Source organism: Lithobates pipiens, unplaced genomic scaffold (assembly GCF_037356315.1).
Source record: "Lithobates pipiens isolate NorthernLeopardFrog02 unplaced genomic scaffold, aLitPip1_a1.2 Scaffold_18, whole genome shotgun sequence".
In the NCBI taxonomy this organism is placed as follows: Eukaryota; Metazoa; Chordata; class Amphibia; order Anura; family Ranidae; genus Lithobates; species Lithobates pipiens.
The window spans coordinates 617,348,624-617,370,133 of record NW_027507758.1 but is presented as its reverse complement, the minus strand read 5'-3'; the positions used below and the strand labels follow the sequence as shown (position 1 = coordinate 617,370,133).

The 21,510-nt window shown below is 50.4% G+C and overlaps 1 protein-coding gene across 1 annotated transcript; it reads right to left on the bottom strand.

Moving 5' to 3' along the window:
* Nucleotides 1-1,588: 1,588 nt before the first annotated feature.
* GPN1 (GPN-loop GTPase 1) lies at nucleotides 1,589-19,454 on the bottom strand. The gene is made up of 14 exons (XM_077489383.1): nucleotides 19,314-19,454; nucleotides 17,559-17,652; nucleotides 16,782-16,821; nucleotides 15,292-15,358; nucleotides 13,441-13,478; nucleotides 12,434-12,512; nucleotides 12,134-12,228; nucleotides 10,341-10,386; nucleotides 9,726-9,872; nucleotides 9,558-9,640; nucleotides 6,346-6,385; nucleotides 6,157-6,247; nucleotides 3,605-3,703; nucleotides 1,589-1,918 (listed from the first exon to the last, which is right to left on the bottom strand). Exons 1-14 carry the CDS (start codon nucleotides 19,401-19,403, stop codon nucleotides 1,833-1,835), a joined length of 1,095 nt encoding a protein of 364 aa, XP_077345509.1. The 5' UTR covers nucleotides 19,404-19,454; the 3' UTR covers nucleotides 1,589-1,832.
* Between the last annotated feature and the right edge of the window lie 2,056 nt (nucleotides 19,455-21,510).

The window sequence follows — 21,510 nt, the reverse complement described above, 5'->3', positions numbered from 1 at the left end:
GCACTGTTGACACCATAGTTAGTAAGGTTGAATAAAGACACCAGTCCATCCAGTTCAACCTGAGTGGGTGTCTACAATTGTCCCTATCCCTGTACATCACACACTTACATCAGTCCCTACCCTCAAGGAGCCCACAATCCAAGGTCCTCATTCTTATACTAGGGCCAATTTTGAACAGAAGCCAATTAACCTACCTGCATGTCTTTGGAGTGTGGGAGGAAATCGGAGTACCCGGAGGAAACCCACGTAGGCACAGGGAGAACATGCAAACTCCAGGCAGGTAGTGTCGTGGTTGGGAACCAGCGACCCTATTTACTGCTAGGCAAGAGTGCTAACCACTACACCAGTGATATGCAATTAGCGGACCTCCAGCTGTTGCAAAACTACAAGTCCCATCATGCCTCCGCCTCTGGGTGTCATGCTTGTGGCTGTCAGAGTCTTGCTACGCCTCATGGGACTTGTAGTTCTGCAACAGCTGGAGGTCTGCTAATTGCATATCCCTGCACTACACGACTGTGCCGCCCTAATCATGCCAGCTGATTATGTACTGCAGATCATCAGAGGCATGATCCGACAATGATAGACCATTCGCTTTCCAAAGCAAGCAAAGTCCTTTCTAGTATCAAGAGAGGTATGGACTCCAAAGAGAGAGATATCATTTTGCCCCTGTTCAAATCATTAGTAAGATCTCATCTAGAATATGCAGTTCCGTTTTGGGCACCAGTTCTCAAAAAGGATATCGGGGAACTGGAGAAAGTGCAGAGAAGGGCAACCAAACTGATAAGAGGCATGGAGGAACTCAGCTATGAGGAAAGATTAGAGGAACTGAATTTATTCACTCTTGATAATAGGAGATTAAGGGGGAATATGATCAACATGAATATATAAAGGGGTCCATATAGCAAACTTGGTGTTGAGTTATTCACTTTACAGTCATCACAGAACACAAGGGGGCACTCTTTACGTCTAGAGGAAAAGAGATTTCATCTCCAACTACGGAAAGGTTTCTTCACAGTAAGAGCTGTGAAAACGTGGACTAGACTCCCTGCAGAGGTGGTTCTGGCCAGCTCAGTAGATTGCTTTAAAAAAAGGCCTGGATTATTTCCTAAGTGTACACAATATAACTGGGTACTAACATTTATAAGTAAAGTTGATCCAGGGAAAATCCGATTGCCTCTCGGGGGGGGGGATCAGGAAGGATTTTTTTTCCCCCGCTTTAGCAAATTGGATCATGCTCTGCTGGGGTTTTTCCATCTTCCTCTAGATCAGTGTTTCTCAATTCCAGTCCTCATGGCCCACTAACAGGTCATGTTTTCAGGATTTCCCTCAGATGAAACAGCTGGGGTAATTACTAAGGCAGTGAAAAATAATGGAAAGCCTGAAAACATGACCTGTTAGTGGGCCATGAGGACTGGAATTGAGAAACACTGCTCTAGATCAACTGTGGGTATAAAATTGGGTGTATGGGATTGTATGATTTTTTTTTTTTTTTTTTTTGTGGTTGAACTGGATGGACTTGTGTGTCTTTTTTCCAACCTGACTATGTAACTATATTCTGTAACCGACACACAAAACACCACTGAGACCATTACAAAACAATGAATATTATATTGTATAGAAATAAACAGTCCTGTTCGTTATTACACAGCAAATAAAAGCAGCATCCCATCATCCCCGGCAGAGCTCAGGCTGGCCAATCGCACATCAGCGGCAGCAGCAACGCCAAAACAGGCGCGTTAACCCGCCTCGGCTTCATCTTTTATATGCCAGATCCGGAGGGGAGGCGATATGGCCTCCGATTGGGGCTCCTCACTGATCGCACCAAGTCGCCATCACTTCTCTATCTTCTCCCGATACTTGCTCTTCATCTGCTGCAAGAAGTTCTTGAAAGCCGGTTCCTCCAGCCGCGTCTCAGCCACTGCAAGGGGAGGGGGGAGAATATGGAAGATCATTCATACATATCCTGATGGACACTACAGTGCTCAGCTTTCCAAAAGGAATGGCAACGTTGTCTTCAGCCCTGGCATGGCTCCTTACATCACAGGGGGTAATAGAGGCAAAAAGGAGGATAGGCCCTAAATCCCTCATGACACCCCTCAGTGCAGCGCTCTTAAAAGCTATAGTACATAAATAATTCAGTGAGGCACCCACAGTGCAGATGTAATATTTGTCATTTAAAGTAATGTAAACCTGATTCATGAAATTTGAGCTGGGCACATATCTACAATGTTTTCTTATCTTTCTTCAAAGCACTATGTCCCGTGGCTTTCTTCTTCTCCGTTCTTCTATCAGCCCATAACTCCTGACAAGTTCTCTGTCAACTGTGATAAAACTGGCCTGAATTTTGTGTCAGGGTGTCTATAAATAGATTAGCAGAGAGCTGGTCTATTCACAGCACAGCTCTGTAAGTCTCTATGGGGGGGGGGGGGTGCCTTTTGTCCAATCAGCTGTCTTGGCTGTATGACAACAATCCACTCCCAGTGCTGCACAGGAAGAGAAAATCTAACACTTTCTAAAGGATATATAAAGCTGAAGACAGCACATAAACATGTAAAACATATGTAGGGAGATTGGTCTCATCTCTTTGTATAATCGGAGGCTGTTCACTTCACTAGGTATATGTGAGTGTTTACACGCACTTAAAAAAAAAAAAAAAAAGTGTTTGTAAACCCCCGGTTACACCACTTTTACCTAAAGAAAAGCCTATAAACAAGGCTTACCTGTAGATATACTAAATATCTCAATATCTAGATATTCAAGGTATGTGCTGCGGCGCATGCGCACTAAAGAAACGGGCCGCCGGTGCCATTTCTTCAGGAGTCGGCTCCCACGCGCATGTGCAGGAGTGACATAATCTCGGCTCTGGCGAGGTTTACGACCTTTTTAAGTCCCTACCCTGCTGGACTTTTACACCCCATGACTAAAGCCCATAAGGGACGAGGCATCTAAACTCCCAAAAAGGTGGCTATGAAGGAGGTACTTGGATTCCCATGGGGGAAAAAAAAAAAAAAAAAAAAAGGGGAGGCACAAAGGTCTTCAACGAGCCAGGAGGAGGAGGGGTGGCTTAGGCTTGAAGGAGGCACCTAAACTCCCCAAAAAAATAAAAATAAAAATAAAAAAAAAGGAGGCACTTAGATTTTCGAGAAGAAGGTGCCTAAATTACCATAAATTACCAAAGGGTGGGAAAGGTGAAAGGAGGCACTCACATTCCCAAAAAAGGGGAAAGGAGGCGCCCACATTCCCAAAAAAGGGGAAAGGAGGCGCCCACATTCCCAAAAAAGGGGAAAGGAGGCGCCCACATTCCCAAAAAGGGGAAAGGAGGCGCCCACATTCCCAAAAAGGGGAAAGGAGGCGCCCACATTCCCAAAAAGGGGAAAGGCTCAAAGAGGGGCAGGACTTAAAGGCAGTGCCTAAAATTCCAAAAGGGAAGGCAAGGATTGGGGGGTGCCTAAAATTCCCAAAGATTAAAAGGGGAAGGGACTGGAGAGGCCCCAAACCATTCTATATATTATTAGAGATCTCATATATTCTTACTGAGCTCAGAACGGATAATGTTTTGGTGCGACACACACACACACGGGTCCCAATCAGGGGAAAGTCTCACCGGAGTGGTCGATGTCATCCGTGTCACTGTCTTCTGGTTCCTCCTCTTCCATATTCCCACGGTTCATGATGAGATCTGATGGACCTTCCACTGCCTCCTCTACAAACATAAAAGGGTGTATGTTGGGCGATTTCTACAAGACAACCTTCCAACACACACACACGACTTTACAAGAGGGTGGAAAAAACTATCCGCACTCCGGTTGTTGCTCTCAAAAATTTCTTAATTTTAATGAATAGCCACAGTGAACAAATGCAGATTAAGTCAGTTGACGGGTTTCAGCCTATAAGGCCTTAGTCATAACCATGTTACAGACATAAAACTTTGAAATAAATAGTAGCTCTAAAGATCACAGGCTCCACCCATTGTCTTGATTGAGCGCAGGCAATTATCCAAAAAAAAAAGAAAAAAAAAAAAAAAAAAAAAAAAGACAATCAGCTGCAATACATATAGGGTGATCCATGTGTATGCCACTCATTTTCAAATAATATGCACATCTACACACACGCTTGTGCATACATTCATACACGTAAAAAAATACACTATGAAATGGAAAAAAAAAAAAAAAGGAAAGATGACAATAACCCAGGTATGTGGGGAAAAAAATAAATACAAAAATAAAAAAAAACAAAAAACACACACACACACACACACACACACACCACGGAAGAGAGAAAGCAAAAGAGAAAAAAAAAAAAAGGGAAGAGAGAGGAAGCTCTGGGGAGAGGCATTCTTAATGTAAGTGCAAGTCCAGATCCCACCTCAGGGTCAACCCCTGAGGAGATCTAGTTTTTAATCTAAAAATCCACCATGCTTCTCTCCCCAGTAGCCTTTTCTCCCTATCACCTCCTCTGGGTGAGTGAGACAACCATCCTATTGCTCTGAAGCGAAATGAGGAAAGATCGCCCTGATGACATTCTCTAAAGGGACGTGTTGCATTTGAAATGTTTCTAGCATTTGGATTATTTGTGTCACAGTAACGTTTCCCTATACGGGCTCTCAAAGGATGTGTGGTACAACCTAAATATCCAAGGCTGCATGAAATACAGATGATCAGGTAAATTACATAGTTTGTGCCACAGTTGATGTATTGCTGTATAATGAACTCTTCATCTGTGGCAAGAAACGTTTTACCCAAAAGACACAAATTACAGTACCTACAGGTTTTTGTATTACAAGGGTAACTTCCAGGATAGGAGAACCAGGTGGGTTGTTTGTTTAGGGACCTAGTCTTTTCTCATCTAATGTGGGCACACGTCGGCTAGAAAAAACAGCAACCGGCTTGCAATATCCCATTTAACCACTTCGCACCCAGGCCAATTCTGACACTTCTCTCCTACATGTAAAATTCATCATTTTTTTTTGCTAGAAAATTACATAGAACCCCCAAACATTATATTTTTTTTTTTAGCAAAGACCCTAGAGAATACAATGGCGGTTGTTGCAACTTTTTATCTCGCACGGTATTTGCGCATCAATTTTTCAAACGCGTTTTTTTCATCAAAAAAACACTTTCATGCTTAAAACAGTAAAGTTAGCCCAATTTTTTTTGCATAATGTGATAGATGAAGATACACTGAGTAAATAGATACCCAACATCATGCTTCAAAATTGCACGCGCTCGTGGAATGGCGCCAAACTGGTATTTAAAAATCCCCATAGGCGACGCTTTAAATTTTTTTACTGGTTACATGTTTTGCATTACAGAGGAGGTCTAGGGCTAGAATTATTGCTCTCGCTCTAACGTTCACGGTGATACCTCACATGTGTGGTTTGCACACCGTTTTCATATGTGGGCGGGACTTACGTATGCGTTCGCTTCTGCGTACGAGCTCACGGGGACAAGGGCGCTTTAATAAAAAAAAATTTTTTTTACATTTATTTTTTTAGTTTGACACCTAAAAAAAAAAAAAAATGGATTACTTTTATTCCTATTACAAGGAATGTAAACATCCCTTGTAATAGAAATATGGCACGATCGGACCTATTTACAGTGAGATACGGGGTCAATAAGACCCCGTACCCCACCTCTAGGCTGGGAAGCCTAAAATAAAAAACAAAACAAAAAACGATCCTGGCTTCCCAGCCAAATTGGCACCGTTATTTTGAATGCAGAGGCCGGGCGTGACGTCATAACATCGTGCCCGGCCTCCGAACGATCATAGAGACTCCGGGGGCCATCTGGTCCACCGGAAATCTCTATGGTATAATCCAGGGGGCGGCAGATCCTGTGACCGACTCACCGATTGAAGCCGCCCGTAAGAACGTTCAAGCGGCGGAACAGCCGCTATGATCGTTCTTTTGGTGCAGGGAATCGCCGATATCCGAATGATGTCTGTGGCCTCAGGCATCATTCAGAAATAACCACCGAAAGCCAAAGCCGTCCCTGGACGTTCTACCGGCGCGAAGTGGTTAAATCTTTATCTGTATACGGTATTAGCAGATTATTTTCTATTATTTACAAAGGGGACCTGTCACGATAGCACCACCAGATGTCCACATATCAACCTACAATAAACCAATAAAAGCGTCCTCTCACTACCGTTTATTACCTGTGGACTGCGTGGGGTCCAGAGCCACGGAGCCCATATCTCTATGGAGCCTGTTCATCTGCTCCTGCTGTTCCTTCCTCTTCTCTTCCTCCTGATAATGGGAAAAAAAAAAACAGATCAGGATATCATAATTAATTGTACCCATAGGCCCCTCCCCAATCTGCAGGGCCACACAAGAAATTAATTTACCGCATCTCTGCGCATACGTTCGTACTCCGGCCGGTACTCTCTGTGAACAAACAGACAGTTAAAGTTACAGCAGAATGGTGGAAGGTAGAACGATCTTTGTAGCCTACTGAAGGACACAGGAAGTCATAGACTGTTGTGTTATTACTGCCACCTACAGCAGGATTGGCTTCGTAAATCTGGAAAACAGATGCCTCAAGCCAAAAAAGCACCAAGATTTAGTGCAGTGTGTCCTTAAGAACTTGTTCCTTGAGACCATTAGCTTGCATGGTTATTTGTCCAGGCTACCTAGATAGCTGTGGGTTATGGCCTTCTCGTATTTTACAACAACATCTCACACCACAACTTATCTCTGGTATAAAATAAGATGTGCTAATGAATGATAGAACACATACATAGAAAAACTGACAGTACCCGGAGTCTTGTCTTTTCTATTCTCATGCACTTGTGTACTTGGTTTGCTTTTCAGTATGTCGACCAGAAATGTCCATAACAACTTGGCGAGCCAGCCAGGAGTCTCCACCACTGCGAAAGAAAACCACTATATACACTCGCTAGGTAAACTGCCCCTAAGTTTTAAGCTTTTCTTTTGTCTCCCGTCTGTTCCCAAGGAAACCTGTCCCACTCTCAGACCCTTCTTGTTGGTAACGTGTGTATGAACATGTTTGTGTACTCCTTCTCAGGCTGGACCGAGTGTGAACAAGTTGTTTAAATATCCACAAGAGGTCTTAGGACAGTGAGAGGCTACCAGCCTTTGAAACAGAATGGAAAGAGCAGAAACCGGGTACTCTGAGCATGTCAAGATGCTGAATTTGTCCAGACCGAGCTGTAGAAATAGGAAGATTCGTCCCACCGAGTGGAATCTCCAGAAACTCACACCAAATGAAACAAGCTTTCTATTGTCTAGTGATAGACCTTGCAGGAAGCAGCCTTTCCAACTTTCAGCATCTTAGGAATCACATATTCAGAGATGTCCCCTTCTCTTGGAACCTGGGCTTCATCAGCCATGCCATTAAAACCAAAGATCTTGAAGCCCACTGAGACTGAAGATGCGGATGATCTGGAAGCACCCACCAGGATGCTGGAAAAGTGCGAGTTTCATATCCACCTGGGCCAGTCTGGAGCAATAAGGATCATCGGAATGCTCTACTATCTTAATCCTGCAAATCCGATGAAAAAAAAGCTAAAGACCAACCTGTCAAGTTGGTGATTGAACCTGAAGGCCAAGAAGTCTACAGCCAGTATCCCACACCTATGACATTGGTCCTGGAATACCTCTGGGTGAAGAGGTCGCTACCCCAACCAGTTGCTGCCAACTGTCTATATCTGGAATGTACATGACTGACAAAGCTGAAAACATGATTCTGCTCTGGAGAGGGTGCACCTGAGCAAGACTTCTTAGTTCCTCTCTGATGGTTGAGGTATGCACCACCAAAACATTGTCCGACAAACCAGATCAGTAGGATGATCCAATGCAGCAGAGAAAGCTAAAGTTCCAGGATGCAGATTTGGATACAAGCGACATATTGGGACGCCCTTGACAATCAAGTCCACCAACAGCGTTTCCTCAAAATATGGGAAGGAAGGCCTTTGACTCCAAAAAAGGTGGACTTTTGAACCACCAAGCCAAGGAAAACCTGGTCCTCAGCAACAAATACATCAGCCTGTCCAAAGGCCAGACTGACTTGTCCCACCAAAACAGAATGTTGCATTGTAGAGGTCTGGAGTGAAACTGGGCAAGTGGAGCTGCCAAAGGAGGCCACCAATAGAACCAGGATTCTCATGCAAAAAGCAGGGAGTTTGTCAGCTCCTGGAATAAAACTTTCCCATGTGAGACCAAAGAGTCTGAAGTTTCTCCTGAGAAAGGAACATTGAAGCCCAAGCTGTGTCCAGGACTGGACCCAGATATTCCAGATCTTGAGTTGGTACCAGATCCACCTGAACAGCTATAATGTCCATACGGTTAAAGATGACTGTTCCCTCAACATGAGATACTCTAAATCTCTAACAATGGGGATGCCACAAGAACATTGCAGGGCGAATACTGGTGCCAGCAGCTTTGTAAATACATCAAGGTGCAGATGAGAGGCCGAAGGGCAGGGACACAAACTGGTAGCGAAAGGGACCCAAAGCAAAGTGGTAAGAATCATTGATATGATGGAAAACTAGGGACATGAAGGCAAGCATCCTTAATATCCTTAAAATTCAGATGGATTTAGTGGATTCCATGGAACCCTAGGGTTCCTTCAGAGGTGGCTGGGGATTCCCCACCCATCTGATGGTGCTTGAATAGTTCTGGGTCCAACATCACGTGGCATGAGTGCAAGAGTGACATTCTGACCATCACTGTAAGGGGAAAAAAAAGCTTCCCACTGACCACCACTGTAAAGGGACATCTTCCCAATGACCACCAATTGACTCATCTTAACAGGGGCTCCTGGAGACCTGAAAATGATTCCAAGGGTCCCTCTGCTTGCCTATATCCAGCCCATAGGTCACTCTTCCATCCACTGACACCATAAAAAGGGTAAAATTCCTCCCACTGGACACCAGCGATGGGGCACTAGTCCTCCCACTGGACACCAGCGATGGGGCACCGTTTACTCCCACTGGACCCCAGGACTTTTTCTACTCCCACTGGCATTAGTCCGGCCCCCCTAAAAAAAAAAAAGTGTTGAAAGGACAGTAAAATGGCCCTTTTGTAAAATATTTGAGACCCCCTGCTCTAGGGTAAAGACTGCCTTAGAGCTTTGAAATACAAGATGGGGCAGAGACCCCCTTTTGGGAACTGTGAAAAAGGTTTAAAGTAAAACCCCCATTCTGCTACAAAACTGGGGCAATGACACCTTGATCTTGAGAAGGCCAAAATGTAGATCTGCTAATCAGGTGGATCAGACCATGCTGGGGAGTAGGAGGGGTTATCCTGGACTTGTCTACAATATTTATTTATTTCTTCACTTTCTGTAGGCAACAGTATAACATGGAAGTTTATAACTTATTTTGTCCCTCAGAGAGCAAGAAAAATTATTTTGGTTAGATATACCAAAAAATCATTGTATAGTTTAAAAAAAAAAAACTTATTGAAAGCTTCCACAACTCAGTGGTGGGCCTTGTATGTAGACAGACAATGAGGAAGAGGCCCACCATGTACCCCATAGCCAAAGCGGCCCTTGCTGAGCTTGACTGCCATGTACCGGCCACCTCTCATCACTCACTTCTCATATTCTTCGGCTGCCTCTGAAACCTTGACGAAAAATTCGTCCATCCCGGCTCCGGTCATTGCCGACACGCCAACTACCTGAGGAGAGCCAAGAACATAGACGGTCAGCACTGTGCCTGACCACTCACACACAAACATGGCACACATACAATAAGCACGTTACCCGCAATACGTTATAGAACTCTTCCAGGACCAGGCTCATGGATCGCGTCAAGTTACTGACATAGGAGGTCTCCTGATTCAGAGCGTCCTGGAACGTCTCGAAGTCCTGCATCCACTCCACTGCAAAGCTGTGATCGATTATGTCTGTCTACAGAAAGGTAGATTATTACTGCCCGAATCCCATCCTCGCCAGAAGAGACCATAAACACACACAAAAAAGGGGGGGGGGGAATTCATCCTGAGGATCCTCCATTGTACTGCCTGATGGCCATTCCCACTACCAGAGATGATAAATATACAGGAACTCATACCAAGGACGCTCCATTGTATTGCCTGATGCCCATCCCCACCATCAGAGATGATAAATACACAAGACCCTATCGGCAAATGTCGATATCACCTGTAATTCTTTGCATATTTCTTATCACTATCCCTAGGACCCTGCATTGTAGTGTGTGCCTGATGCACATCACCACCACCAGATACAACACACAGGAGCCCTCCATCTCACAGTTATAGGTCAATGGGGACTAAAGACTGTACGAGGGAACAATAGGCGTACAGACTCCGGGGTTATCACCAGTCCTGTCTATGGGACCTCATATGTATTACTCACCTTGTTCATGACAACAATGAAGGGAAGTTTGGTCTTATACATGATGCTGGAAGAGAAAACGATGCATCAGATATGTTCAGGTTATGTCAGACATGCGCACTCTCTCCCCCCCATCACAGTGTGTACTAGAGCTGCACGATTCTGGCTAAAATGAGAATCAAAACTTTTTTGCTTAGACGATAGATCACGATTCTCTCAAGATTCTCACGGCGTAACATCTTTCACATTAAACAAAATAATTGGGCTAACTTTACTGTTTCGTTTTTTTTTTTCCCCTTTTTATTCATTGAAGTATATTTTTCCCCCCAAAAATTGCATTTGAAAGACCACTGTGCAAATACATTGTGACATAAAATATTGCAACAATCGCTATATATATATATTATAATATGTTTGGGGGTTCCAAGTAATTTTCTAGCAAAAAAAAAAAAAAAAAAAAAAACACAGGTCTTAACTGTAAGAAACAAGTGTCAGAACAAGGGTTAGACTAAGTGGTTAAACTTCCTGCATATTCACATGGAAGTTTTATCCCTTTGATCTAAGACAGAAGAGTTGCAATGTTGTTAAACACTTCGCAGACCGCCAGAGCGAGCAGAGAACTCTCTATACTTGTTACAGGAAAGAATCGGGAAACTCTGCAACATAGATCGTCGGGGGGGGGTGAATCGAGATCGTGATCTTTTAACGATTAATTGTGCAGCTCTAGCGTGTGCCCCCCCCTTCCCTCCACACCGCCATGACAGCGTGTACCCCCGCTTCCCTCTGCACTATCACAACGTGTAGTCCTCTCTTGCCTCAGCACCGTCATAGCGTATAACCCCCTCTTCCCTCCGTACCTTTAGAGCGTGTACACCTCCCTTCCCTCCGCACCGCCATCACAGCATGTACCCCCCCTTCCCTCCATCACGGCGTGTTTTTCCCCCCTTCCCTCCGCACCTCCATCACGGCGTGTTTTTCCCCCCTTCCCTCCATCACGGCATGTTACCCCCCTCCTCCGCACCTCCATCACGGCGTGTTTCCCCCCCCCCTTCCCTCCTCACCTCCATCACGGCGTGTTTTTCCCCCCTTCCCTCCATCACGGCATGTTCCCCCCCTCCTCCGCACCTCCATCACGGCGTGTTTCCCCCCCCCTTCCCTCCTCACCCCCATCACGGCGTGTTTCCCCCCCTTCCCTCCTCACCTCCATCACGGCGTGTTTTCCCCCCCTTCCCTCCTCACCTCCATCACGGTGTGTTTTCCCCCCCCCTTCCCTCCTCACCTCCATCACGGCGTGTTTTCCCCCCCTTCCCTCCTCACCTCCATCACGGCGTGTTTCCCCCCCCTTCCCTCCTCACCTCCATCACGGCGTGTTTTCCCCCCCTTCCCTCCTCACCTCCATCACGGCGTGTTTTTCCCCCTTACCTCCGCACCTCCATCACGCTGTGTTTCCCCCCCTTCCCTCCGCACCTCCATCACAACGTGTTTCCCCCCCCCTTCCCGCCATCACAGTTTGTATCCCCCCCCGCCATCACGGCTTGTTACCCCTTCCCTCCGCCATTACAGTTTGTACCCCCCTTCCCTCGGCACCGCTATCACGGCGTGTACCCCCCCTTCCCTCCGCACCACCATCACAGCGTATACTCCCCCGTTCCCTCCGCATGGCCATCACGGCATATGCCCCTCCTCCTTTCGCCATCACAGCATGTATCCCCCCTTCCCATCGCAGCATGTAACTCTCCCCCCCCCCCTTGCACCGACATCACAGTGCGTACCCCCAACTAATGCCACAACAGCGCCCCCATCATTACACTCACCTGCAGGCGTACAGCATGTTGGACATGAAGGTGACGGGGTTCACGCTGCGGGACGTATCCATCACATACACCACCACAGAGGGGAAGGAGGAGGCCTGGGGAAGAGCAGAACATGTACCAATAACAGAGCAGATATCAGATCACCTGACCCGGATAAGGAGGATTCCCAAAAATCTGCTCATTGCAGACAATGGTACAGGCCAGGGGCCATTTAAATCTAAACCTACCCTTCCCCTACAGCATTGTATAGAGTAGAACCAGTAATGACCACAATGGGAGGGGCCCCTCCTGGGAACTCACCAAGGCTTCTGTAATAATGGCACCGGAGGCCGACCATGTGAAGACTTCGATCTGCCCCGGGGTGTCGATCACAACATACCTACAGGATGGAGAGAAGACAGTCTATTGGTGTGAATGATAACAGGAAACGGCAGCTGGGGCGGGCACATGGGAGGAGCAAATCATTAATCGCATTCTGAATTCTATTCTGCCTGCCAGCAAACGGGAGCCAGTAAGAAATTCCCAGATCCAGGCTGACCAACCCCCTCCCCCTACACAAATCTTAACACATTTTTTTGCACCCGGTCACATGACATCCCGGGTCCTCTCCCTCCTCCAGCAGGGTGAGGAGTCTTTAGTGCTGCACCTGGCCAGTCCCCGCCTGCCCCAGGTACCTGGCCGGTCCGCGCCTGCCCCAGGTACCTAGCCCCTGGCCGGTCTGTGCCGGCCCCTGACCAGTCCGCGCCTGCCTCAGTTAGCCGGCCCCTGACCAGTCCGCGCCTGCCTCAGTTAGCCGGCCCCTGACCAGTCCGCGCCTGCCTCAGTTAGCCGGCCCCTGACCAGTCCCCTCCTGCCTCAGTTAGCCGGCCCCTGACCAGTCCCCTCCTGCCTCAGTTAGCCGGCCCCTGACCAGTCCCCTCCTGCCTCAGTTAGCCGGCCCCTGACCAGTCCCCTCCTGCCTCAGTTAGCCGGCCCCTGACCAGTCCCCTCCTGCCTCAGTTAGCCGGCCCCTGACCAGTCCCCTCCTGCCTCAGTTAGCCGGCCCCTGACCAGTCCCCTCCTGCCTCAGTTAGCCGGCCCCTGACCAGTCCGCTCCTGCCCCAGTTAGCCGGCCCCTGACCAGTCTCTGTATTGCAGGATGAGAAGCAGGAGCCCCAGCACACCTCTAGTGGCGGTGGACCTTGTAGAAATGTTCTATTGGACAGATATTTCTAACCGATTATGTTCAGTGTAATGAGAATCTCTGGTTTTGGTTGAGCTTCCATTAGTTAGATGGCAAAGCCAAGAGATGGTGCCATGACACTCACCGACAGTTCTTCTGCCTCTTCTCGATGAACTTCACCACCTGGAACAAGATCACCGTTACCATGTGACTCCAGTAAACCAATCACATCGAAGAAATGTTAAGCCAAGGAACAAAAAGAAAACATGAACATACAGTGGTGTGAAAAAGTGTTTGCCCCCTTCCTCATTTCCTGTTCCTTTGCATGTTTGTCACACTTAAGTGTTTCGGAACATCAAACCAATTTAAACAATAGTCAAGGACAACGCAAGTAAACACAAAATGCAATTTGTAAATGAAGGTGTTTATTATTAAAGGTGAAAAAAAATCCAAACCATCATGGCCCTGTGTGAAAAAGTGATTGCCCCCTAAACCTAATAACTGGTTGGGCCACCCTTAGCAGCAACAACTGCAACCAAGTGTTTGCGATAACGTACAATGAGGCTTTTACAGCGTCCTGGAGGAATTTTGGCCCACTCATCTTTGCAGAATTGTCCTAATTCAGTTACATTAGAGGGTTTTCGAGCATGAACGGCCTTTTTGAGGTCATACCACAACATCTCAATAGGATTCAGGTCAGGACTTTGGCTAGGCCACTCCAAAGTCTTCATTTTGTTTTTCTTCAGCCATTCGGTGGTGGACTTGCTGGTGTGTTTAGGATCATTGTCCTGCTGCAGAACCCAAGTTCGTTTCAGCTTGAGTACACGAACAGATGGTCGGACATTCTCCTTCAGGATCTCTTGGTAGACAGCAGAATTCATAGTTCCTTTTATCACAGCAAGTCTTCCAGGTCCTGAAGCAGCAAAACAGCCCCAGACCATCACACTACCACCACCATATTTTACTGTTGGTATAATGTTCTTTTTATGAAATGCAGTGTTCCTTCTACGCCAGATATACTTGGACACACACCTTCCAAAGAGTTCCACTTTTGTCTCATCGGTCCACAGAATGTTGTCCCAAAAGTCTTGGGGATCATCAAGATGTGTTGTGGAGAAATTGAGACGAGCTTTGATGTTCTTTTTGCTCAGCAGTGGTTTTCTCCTTGGAACTCTGCCATGCAGGCCATTTTTGCCCAGTCTTTTCCTGATGGTGGAGGCATGAACGCTGACCTTAACTGAGGCAAGTGAGGCCTGTAGTTCCTTGGGCGTTGTTGTGGGGTCTTTTGTGACCTCTTGGATGAGTCGTCGCTGCGCTCTTGGGGTAATTTTGGGCGGCCGGCCACTCCTGGGAAGGTTCACCACTGTTCCATGTCTTCGCCATTTGTGGATAATGGCTCTCACTGTGGTTCGCTGGATTCCCAAAGCTTTGGAAATGGCTTTATAACCCTTTCCAGACTGATGGATCTCAATTACTTTCTTTCTCAATTGTTCCTGAATTTCTTTGGGTCTCGGCATGATGTGTAGCTTTTAAGGATCTTCTGGTGGACCTTACTGTGTCAAGCAGCTCCTATTTAAGTGATGCCTTGATTGTGAACAGGTGTGGCAATAATCAGGCCTGGGTGTGGCTAGAGAAATTGAACTCAGGTGTGGACAACCACAGTTATAGTATGTTTTAACAGGGGGGGCAATCACTTTTTCACACAGGGCCATGATGGTTTGGATTTTTTTTCACCTTTAATAATAAACACCTTCATTTACAAATTGCATTTTGTGTTTACTTGTGTTGTCCTTGACTATTGTTTAAATTGGTTTGATGTTCCGAAACACTTAAGTGTGACAAACATGCAAAGGAACAGGAAATGAGGAAGGGGGCAAACACTTTTTCACACCACTGTAGGTGATTGCCAAGGGGCCCCTGAGGAAAGGAGATGATGCAACTGATGAAAAGGCAAGACGAGCCAAGGTGGGGGGGGGGGGGGGGAAGGGACACTCACCTGATCGAAACGCGTTGCAAAGAGGTTGAGGGCCGTGACAATCCCGCCATTAGGTCCAAGTCCGTATCTATGGAAGGAGCTCAGGAAACCAAACAACTCAAACTCATAGAAGGGGGACCCCCTCCATGCCCATATTTCAATAGACAACCCCACCCCCACCCCCTCCCGGTGCCTATAATGACCCCTGCTCTGTGCCAATAAACAACCCCTCCATGGTTCTGTCCCTATAGAAAACCCCCCCACTGTGCCCAAATAACCCCCCCTGTGCTTAAAGTCCCCACAGACCCCACCCCCTCTCTACCGTGCCCGTGTCCCCATAACCCACCCGCTCAGGGGTCAAGTCCTGGGGGGGGGGAGAAGTGTGGGAACTCACCAAAGATTCCTGCCCCCAACCTCAAAAATAAGAAAAAGTGTGTGCGTGCGTGCATACATACGTGTGTGTGTATATATATATATATATTATATAGATATACACACACACACACACACATATATACACACATATACACACACTCCTCAGGCTGTCTGGGTTGATTGTGCAAAGTGGGGCCCAGGTCCCGGGCTGGTCACTCCTCAGTGCCCAGCAAATGCAGCCTGATCAGTGCTCAGCAATGAGGCCTCACCAGTGCCCATCAGAGCAGCCCACCCCGGGTGCCACACATTGGGGGGGGGGTTATGTATATCATCCTAGCATGTCTGTCCTCCCCTCCCTTGGTCCTTTTCCAGCAGCCCCTGTAACAAGGTCCCCGCCTCCTATAACACACGCCGGGATTGTTCCGCCTATCACTGGACTCTAGGAAGCTTGTTACAGGGGCCGCTGGAGGAGGAGCACCGAGGGAGGGGAGGACTGGCACTCTGGGATGACACACCCCCAAATGTGTGGCACCCGTGGTGGACTGACCCCTGTTGGCACGGACGCCCTCCCTTCCCTCCCACCCACACTGCCTGCCACAGCTACGTTCCTGCTGTAAAAAAAAAAGTAAAGGAACGTCGCTCCCAATACATTGCCACTGGACTCCAGCCCTCGCTTTTTTATTGCTACAGCCTATAGCCTACAGCCTATACAGCCTACCCAGATTGCGGCACCCAGTATTCTCTCTGCCTCCGCCTACCCCCTTCCTTCCCTGCTAAAATTGCCCGACCTAGAAAGGAGCCCCGTACAGCAGCCTGGAGACGACGACCCCCCCCTCCCCCCCCGCCTCAGCACGCAGCGCCTGGGCGCAGTGCACCCCGTGCACCCACCCAGGATCAGTCCTGCCCTCTCCTTCCCACAAACCATCTGCCTCAGTTCCCATGCTTGAGGCCACTCCTGCAGGACGTGGCTGCTAATGGGATCAGCGCTCCTGCTGTAGAAAAGGTACAGGAACGTCGTTCCCACAGGACTTCAGCCCGTCTGCCCCCATAGACCCTCCCCCTCCGTGCCCGTGTCACACACCCATAATTGATTCTCCCCCCCCCCCCATGTCTAGCTATCTCTGTGGGAAGGATACTGCTTCATCACCTCTTTGTAGTTCACAGTGTCCCGAATATCTGCAGAGAGACACACAGATCATGTTAGTTTGGGGGGTTATATAGTACATACTCTATGTTGGCGGGGCGTGGGATTCTAGCACATATTCTAGGTTAGCAGGGGAGGGGGATCTCATGGATGGCAGGGTCTAAGTTCATGGTGTAGGGGGGTGGGTATTGTAGTACATTCCTATGTTGGCGGGGAAAGTGTTTTCATGGACGTAAGGGGTGCAGGTTTAGGATGGGAGAAGGAGGAAGGGGATTGTAGTACATACCAATATTGGTGGGGAAGAGGCTCTTGTGGACGGTGGGGTCCAGGTTTATGGTGTAGGGGGAGGGGATTGTAGTACATACCAATATTGGTGGGCAAGGGAAACTCATAGATGGCGGGGCCCAGGTTGATGGTGTAGGTGGGGGAGGGTTTTGTAGTACATACCTATGTTGGCAGGGAAGGGGATCTCGCGGACAGCAGGGGCCAGGTTGATGGTGTAGGTGGGGGAGGGTTTTGTAGTACATACCTATGTTGGCAGGGAAGGGGATCTCGCGGACGGCAGGGGCCAGGTTGATGGTGTAGGTGGGGGAGGGTATTTTAGTAAATACCTATATTGGTGGGCAAGGGGCTCTCATAGATGGCGGGGTCCAGGTTGATGGTGTAGGTGGGGGAGGGGATTTTAGTATATACCAAAATTGATGGGGAAGGGAATCTCGTGGACGGCAGGGTCCAAACTGATGGTGTCGGAGGGGGTTGTAGTACATACCTATGTTAGCAGGGAAGGGGATCTCGTGGACGGCGGGGTCCAGGTTGATGGTGTAGGGGGCAGAGTCCTTCCCATGTAGATATGAGGTAACTCTCTGTAGGAGGAGAAAAAAGGAGACATTGGAATACATATCTCATCCCAGCCAATCACATCGCTCCATTCTGTGGTGGAGGGGTTTAGGGACTGGTCCTGGTATCTGAACCAATAAAAGAGTGGTACATTCTGCCCCGCCCCCACTAGGAGAGCTTACGTCTGGGTACGTTAAATGTGACTCTCTCCTGATTGGTCGAGCCACATTAGTCCTCAGAGATGAAACACACGAGGGGGCGGGGACTCCTCAGAGATGACACACACACACCAGGGGGCGGGGAGATGAGATGACACAAACGAGGGGGCAGGGACTTCTCAGAGATGACACACACACACCAGGTGGTGGGGACTCCTAAGAGATGACAAACGAGGGGGCGGGGACTCCTCAGAGATGACACACACACACGCGAGGGGGCGGGGACTCCTCACAGATGACACACACACGCGAGGGGGCGGGGACTCCACACAGACACACACACACCAGGGGGCGGGGACTCCTCACCGATGACACACACACACACACACACCACACAGACGACACACACACACACACACACCAGGGGGCGGGGACTCCTCACCGATGACACACACCAGGGGGCGGGGACTCCTCACCGATGACACACACCAGGGGGCGGGGACTCCTCACCGATGACACACACACACCAGGGGGCGGGGACTCCTCACCGATGACACACACACACCAGGGGGCGGGGACTCCTCACCGATGACACACACACACCAGGGGGCGGGGACTCCTCACCGATGACACACACACACCAGGGGGCGGGGACTCCTCACCGATGACACACACACACCAGGGGGCGGGGACTCCTCACCGATGACACACACACACCAGGGGGCGGGGACTCCTCACCGATGACACACACACACCAGGGGGCGGGGACTCCTCACCGATGACACACACACACCAGGGGGCGGGGACTCCTCACCGATGACACACACACACCAGGGGGCGGGGACTCCTCACCGATGACACACACACACCAGGGGGCGGGGACTCCTCACCGATGACACACACACACCAGGGGGCGGGGACTCCTCACCGATGACACACACACACCAGGGGGCGGGGACTCCTCACCGATGACACACACACACCAGGGGGCGGGGACTCCTCACCGATGACACACACACACACACACACCAGGGGGCGTGGACTCCTCACCGATGACAAACACACACACCAGGGGGCGGGGACTCCTCACCGATGACAAACACACACACACACCAGGGGGCGGGGACTCCTCACTGATGACACACACACACACCAGGGGGCGGGGACTCCTCACCGATGACACACACACACCAGGGGGCGGGGACTCCTCACCGATGACACACACACACACACCAGGGGGCGGGGACTCCTCACCGATGACACACACACACACACACACACCAGGGGGCGGGGACTCCTCACCTATGACACACACACACACACCGGGGGGGGGACTCCTCACAGATGACACACACCAGGGGGCGGGACTCCTCACAGATGACACACACACCAGGGGGCGGAGACTCCTCACAGATAACACATGTCCTCCCTGGTGAAGATGTGTATGAAGAGAAGCTGACCTCAGAGAGAAGAGCAGAACAGTAGAGAGGGGGACACTCTCCTCCCCTCCCCCCCACACACACACCTACCTGGGTGAAAGTGGTCTTCCCGGAGCCCGCCATCCCTAATATTATCATACATAACGGGGACCCGCCATCCTCTCCTCCACCCTCCGCCATCTTACTACTCCACTTCACTCCGCACTTCCGCCTGACACACACACACACCAGGGGGCGGGGACTCCTCACCGATGACACACACACACACCAGGGGGCGGGGACTCCTCACCGATGACACACACACACACCAGGGGGCGGGGACTCCTCACCGATGACACACACACACACCAGGGGGCGGGGACTCCTCACCGATGACACACACACACACCAGGGGGCGGGGACTCCTCACCGATGACACACACACACCAGGGGGCGGGGACTCCTCACCGATGACACACACACACCAGGGGGCGGGGACTCCTCACCGATGACACACACACACACACACACACACACACCAGGGGGCGGGGACTCCTCACCGATGACAAACACACACACCAGGGGGCGGGGACTCCTCACCGATGACAAACACACACACACACACCAGGGGGCGGGGACTCCTCACCGATGACACACACACACCAGGGGGCGGGGACTCCTCACCGATGACACACACACACACACACACACACCAGGGGGCGGGGACTCCTCACCGATGACACACACACACACACACCAGGGGGCGGGGACTCCTCACCGATGACACACACACACACACACACCAGGGGGCGGGGACTCCTCACCTATGACACACACACACACACACACACCAGGGGGCCGGGACTCCTCACCGATGACACACACCAGGGGGCGGGGACTCCTCACCGATGACACACACCAGGGGGCGGGGACTCCTCACCGATGACACACACCAGGGGGCGGGGACTCCTCACCGATGACACACACCAGGGGGCGGGGACTCCTCACCGATGACACACACACACCAGGGGGCGGGGACTCCTCACCGATGACACACACACACCAGGGGGCGGGGACTCCTCACCGATGACACACACACACACACCAGGGGGCGGGGACTCCTCACCGATGACACACACACACACACCAGGGGGCGGGGACTCCTCACCGATGACACACACACACACACCAGGGGGCGGGGACTCCTCACCGATGACACACACACACACACCAGGGGGCGGGGACTCCTCACCGATGACACACACACACACACCAGGGGGCGGGGACTCCTCACCGATGACACACACACACACACCAGGGGGCGGGGACTCCTCACCGATGACACACACACACACACCAGGGGGCGGGGACTCCTCACCGATGACACACACACACACCAGGGGGCGGGGACTCCTCACCGATGACACACACACACACCAGGGGGCGGGGACTCCTCACCGATGACACACACACACACACACCAGGGGGCGGGGACTCCTCACCGATGACACACACACACACCAGGGGGCGGGGACTCCTCACCGATGACACACACACACCAGGGGGCGGGGACTCCTCACCGATGACACACACACACACACACCAGGGGGCGGGGACTCCTCACCGATGACACACACACACACACCAGGGGGCGGGGACTCCTCACCGATGACACACACACACACACACCAGGGGGCGGGGACTCCTCACCGATGACAAACACACACCCCAGGGGGCGGGGACTCCTCACCGATGACAAACACACACACACACACACCAGGGGGCGGGGACTCCTCACCGATGACAAACACACACACACACACACACCAGGGGGCGGGGACTCCTCACCGATGACACACACACACACACCAGGGGGCGGGGACTCCTCACCGATGACACACACACACACACCAGGGGGCGGGGACTCCTCACCGATGACACACACACACCAGGGGGCGGGGACTCCTCACCGATGACACACACACACCAGGGGGCGGGGACTCCTCACCGATGACACACACACACACACACACCAGGGGGCGGGGACTCCTCACCGATGACACACACCAGGGGGCGGGGACTCCTCACCGATGACACACACCAGGGGGCGGGGACTCCTCACCGATGACACACACCAGGGGGCGGGGACTCCTCACCGATGACACACACCAGGGGGCGGGGACTCCTCACCGATGACACACACACCAGGGGGCGGGGACTCCTCACCGATGACACACACACACCAGGGGGCGGGGACTCCTCACCGATGACACACACACACCAGGGGGCGGGGACTCCTCACCGATGA

Excerpts from the sequence above, each read along its gene's own strand:
- GPN1 (XM_077489383.1), bottom strand. The coding sequence starts at position 19,403 with ATGGCGGAGGGTGGAGGAGAGGATGGCGGGTCCCCGTTATGTATGATA. Across the intron at positions 6,386-9,557 it reads GCAGCCGAAGAATATGAGAA|AGAGTACCGGCCGGAGTACG; the intron begins GTGAGTGATGAG and ends GTTTGTTCACAG. Across the intron at positions 1,919-3,604 it reads GGATGACATCGACCACTCCG|TGGCTGAGACGCGGCTGGAG; the intron begins GTGAGACTTTCC and ends CTCCCCTTGCAG.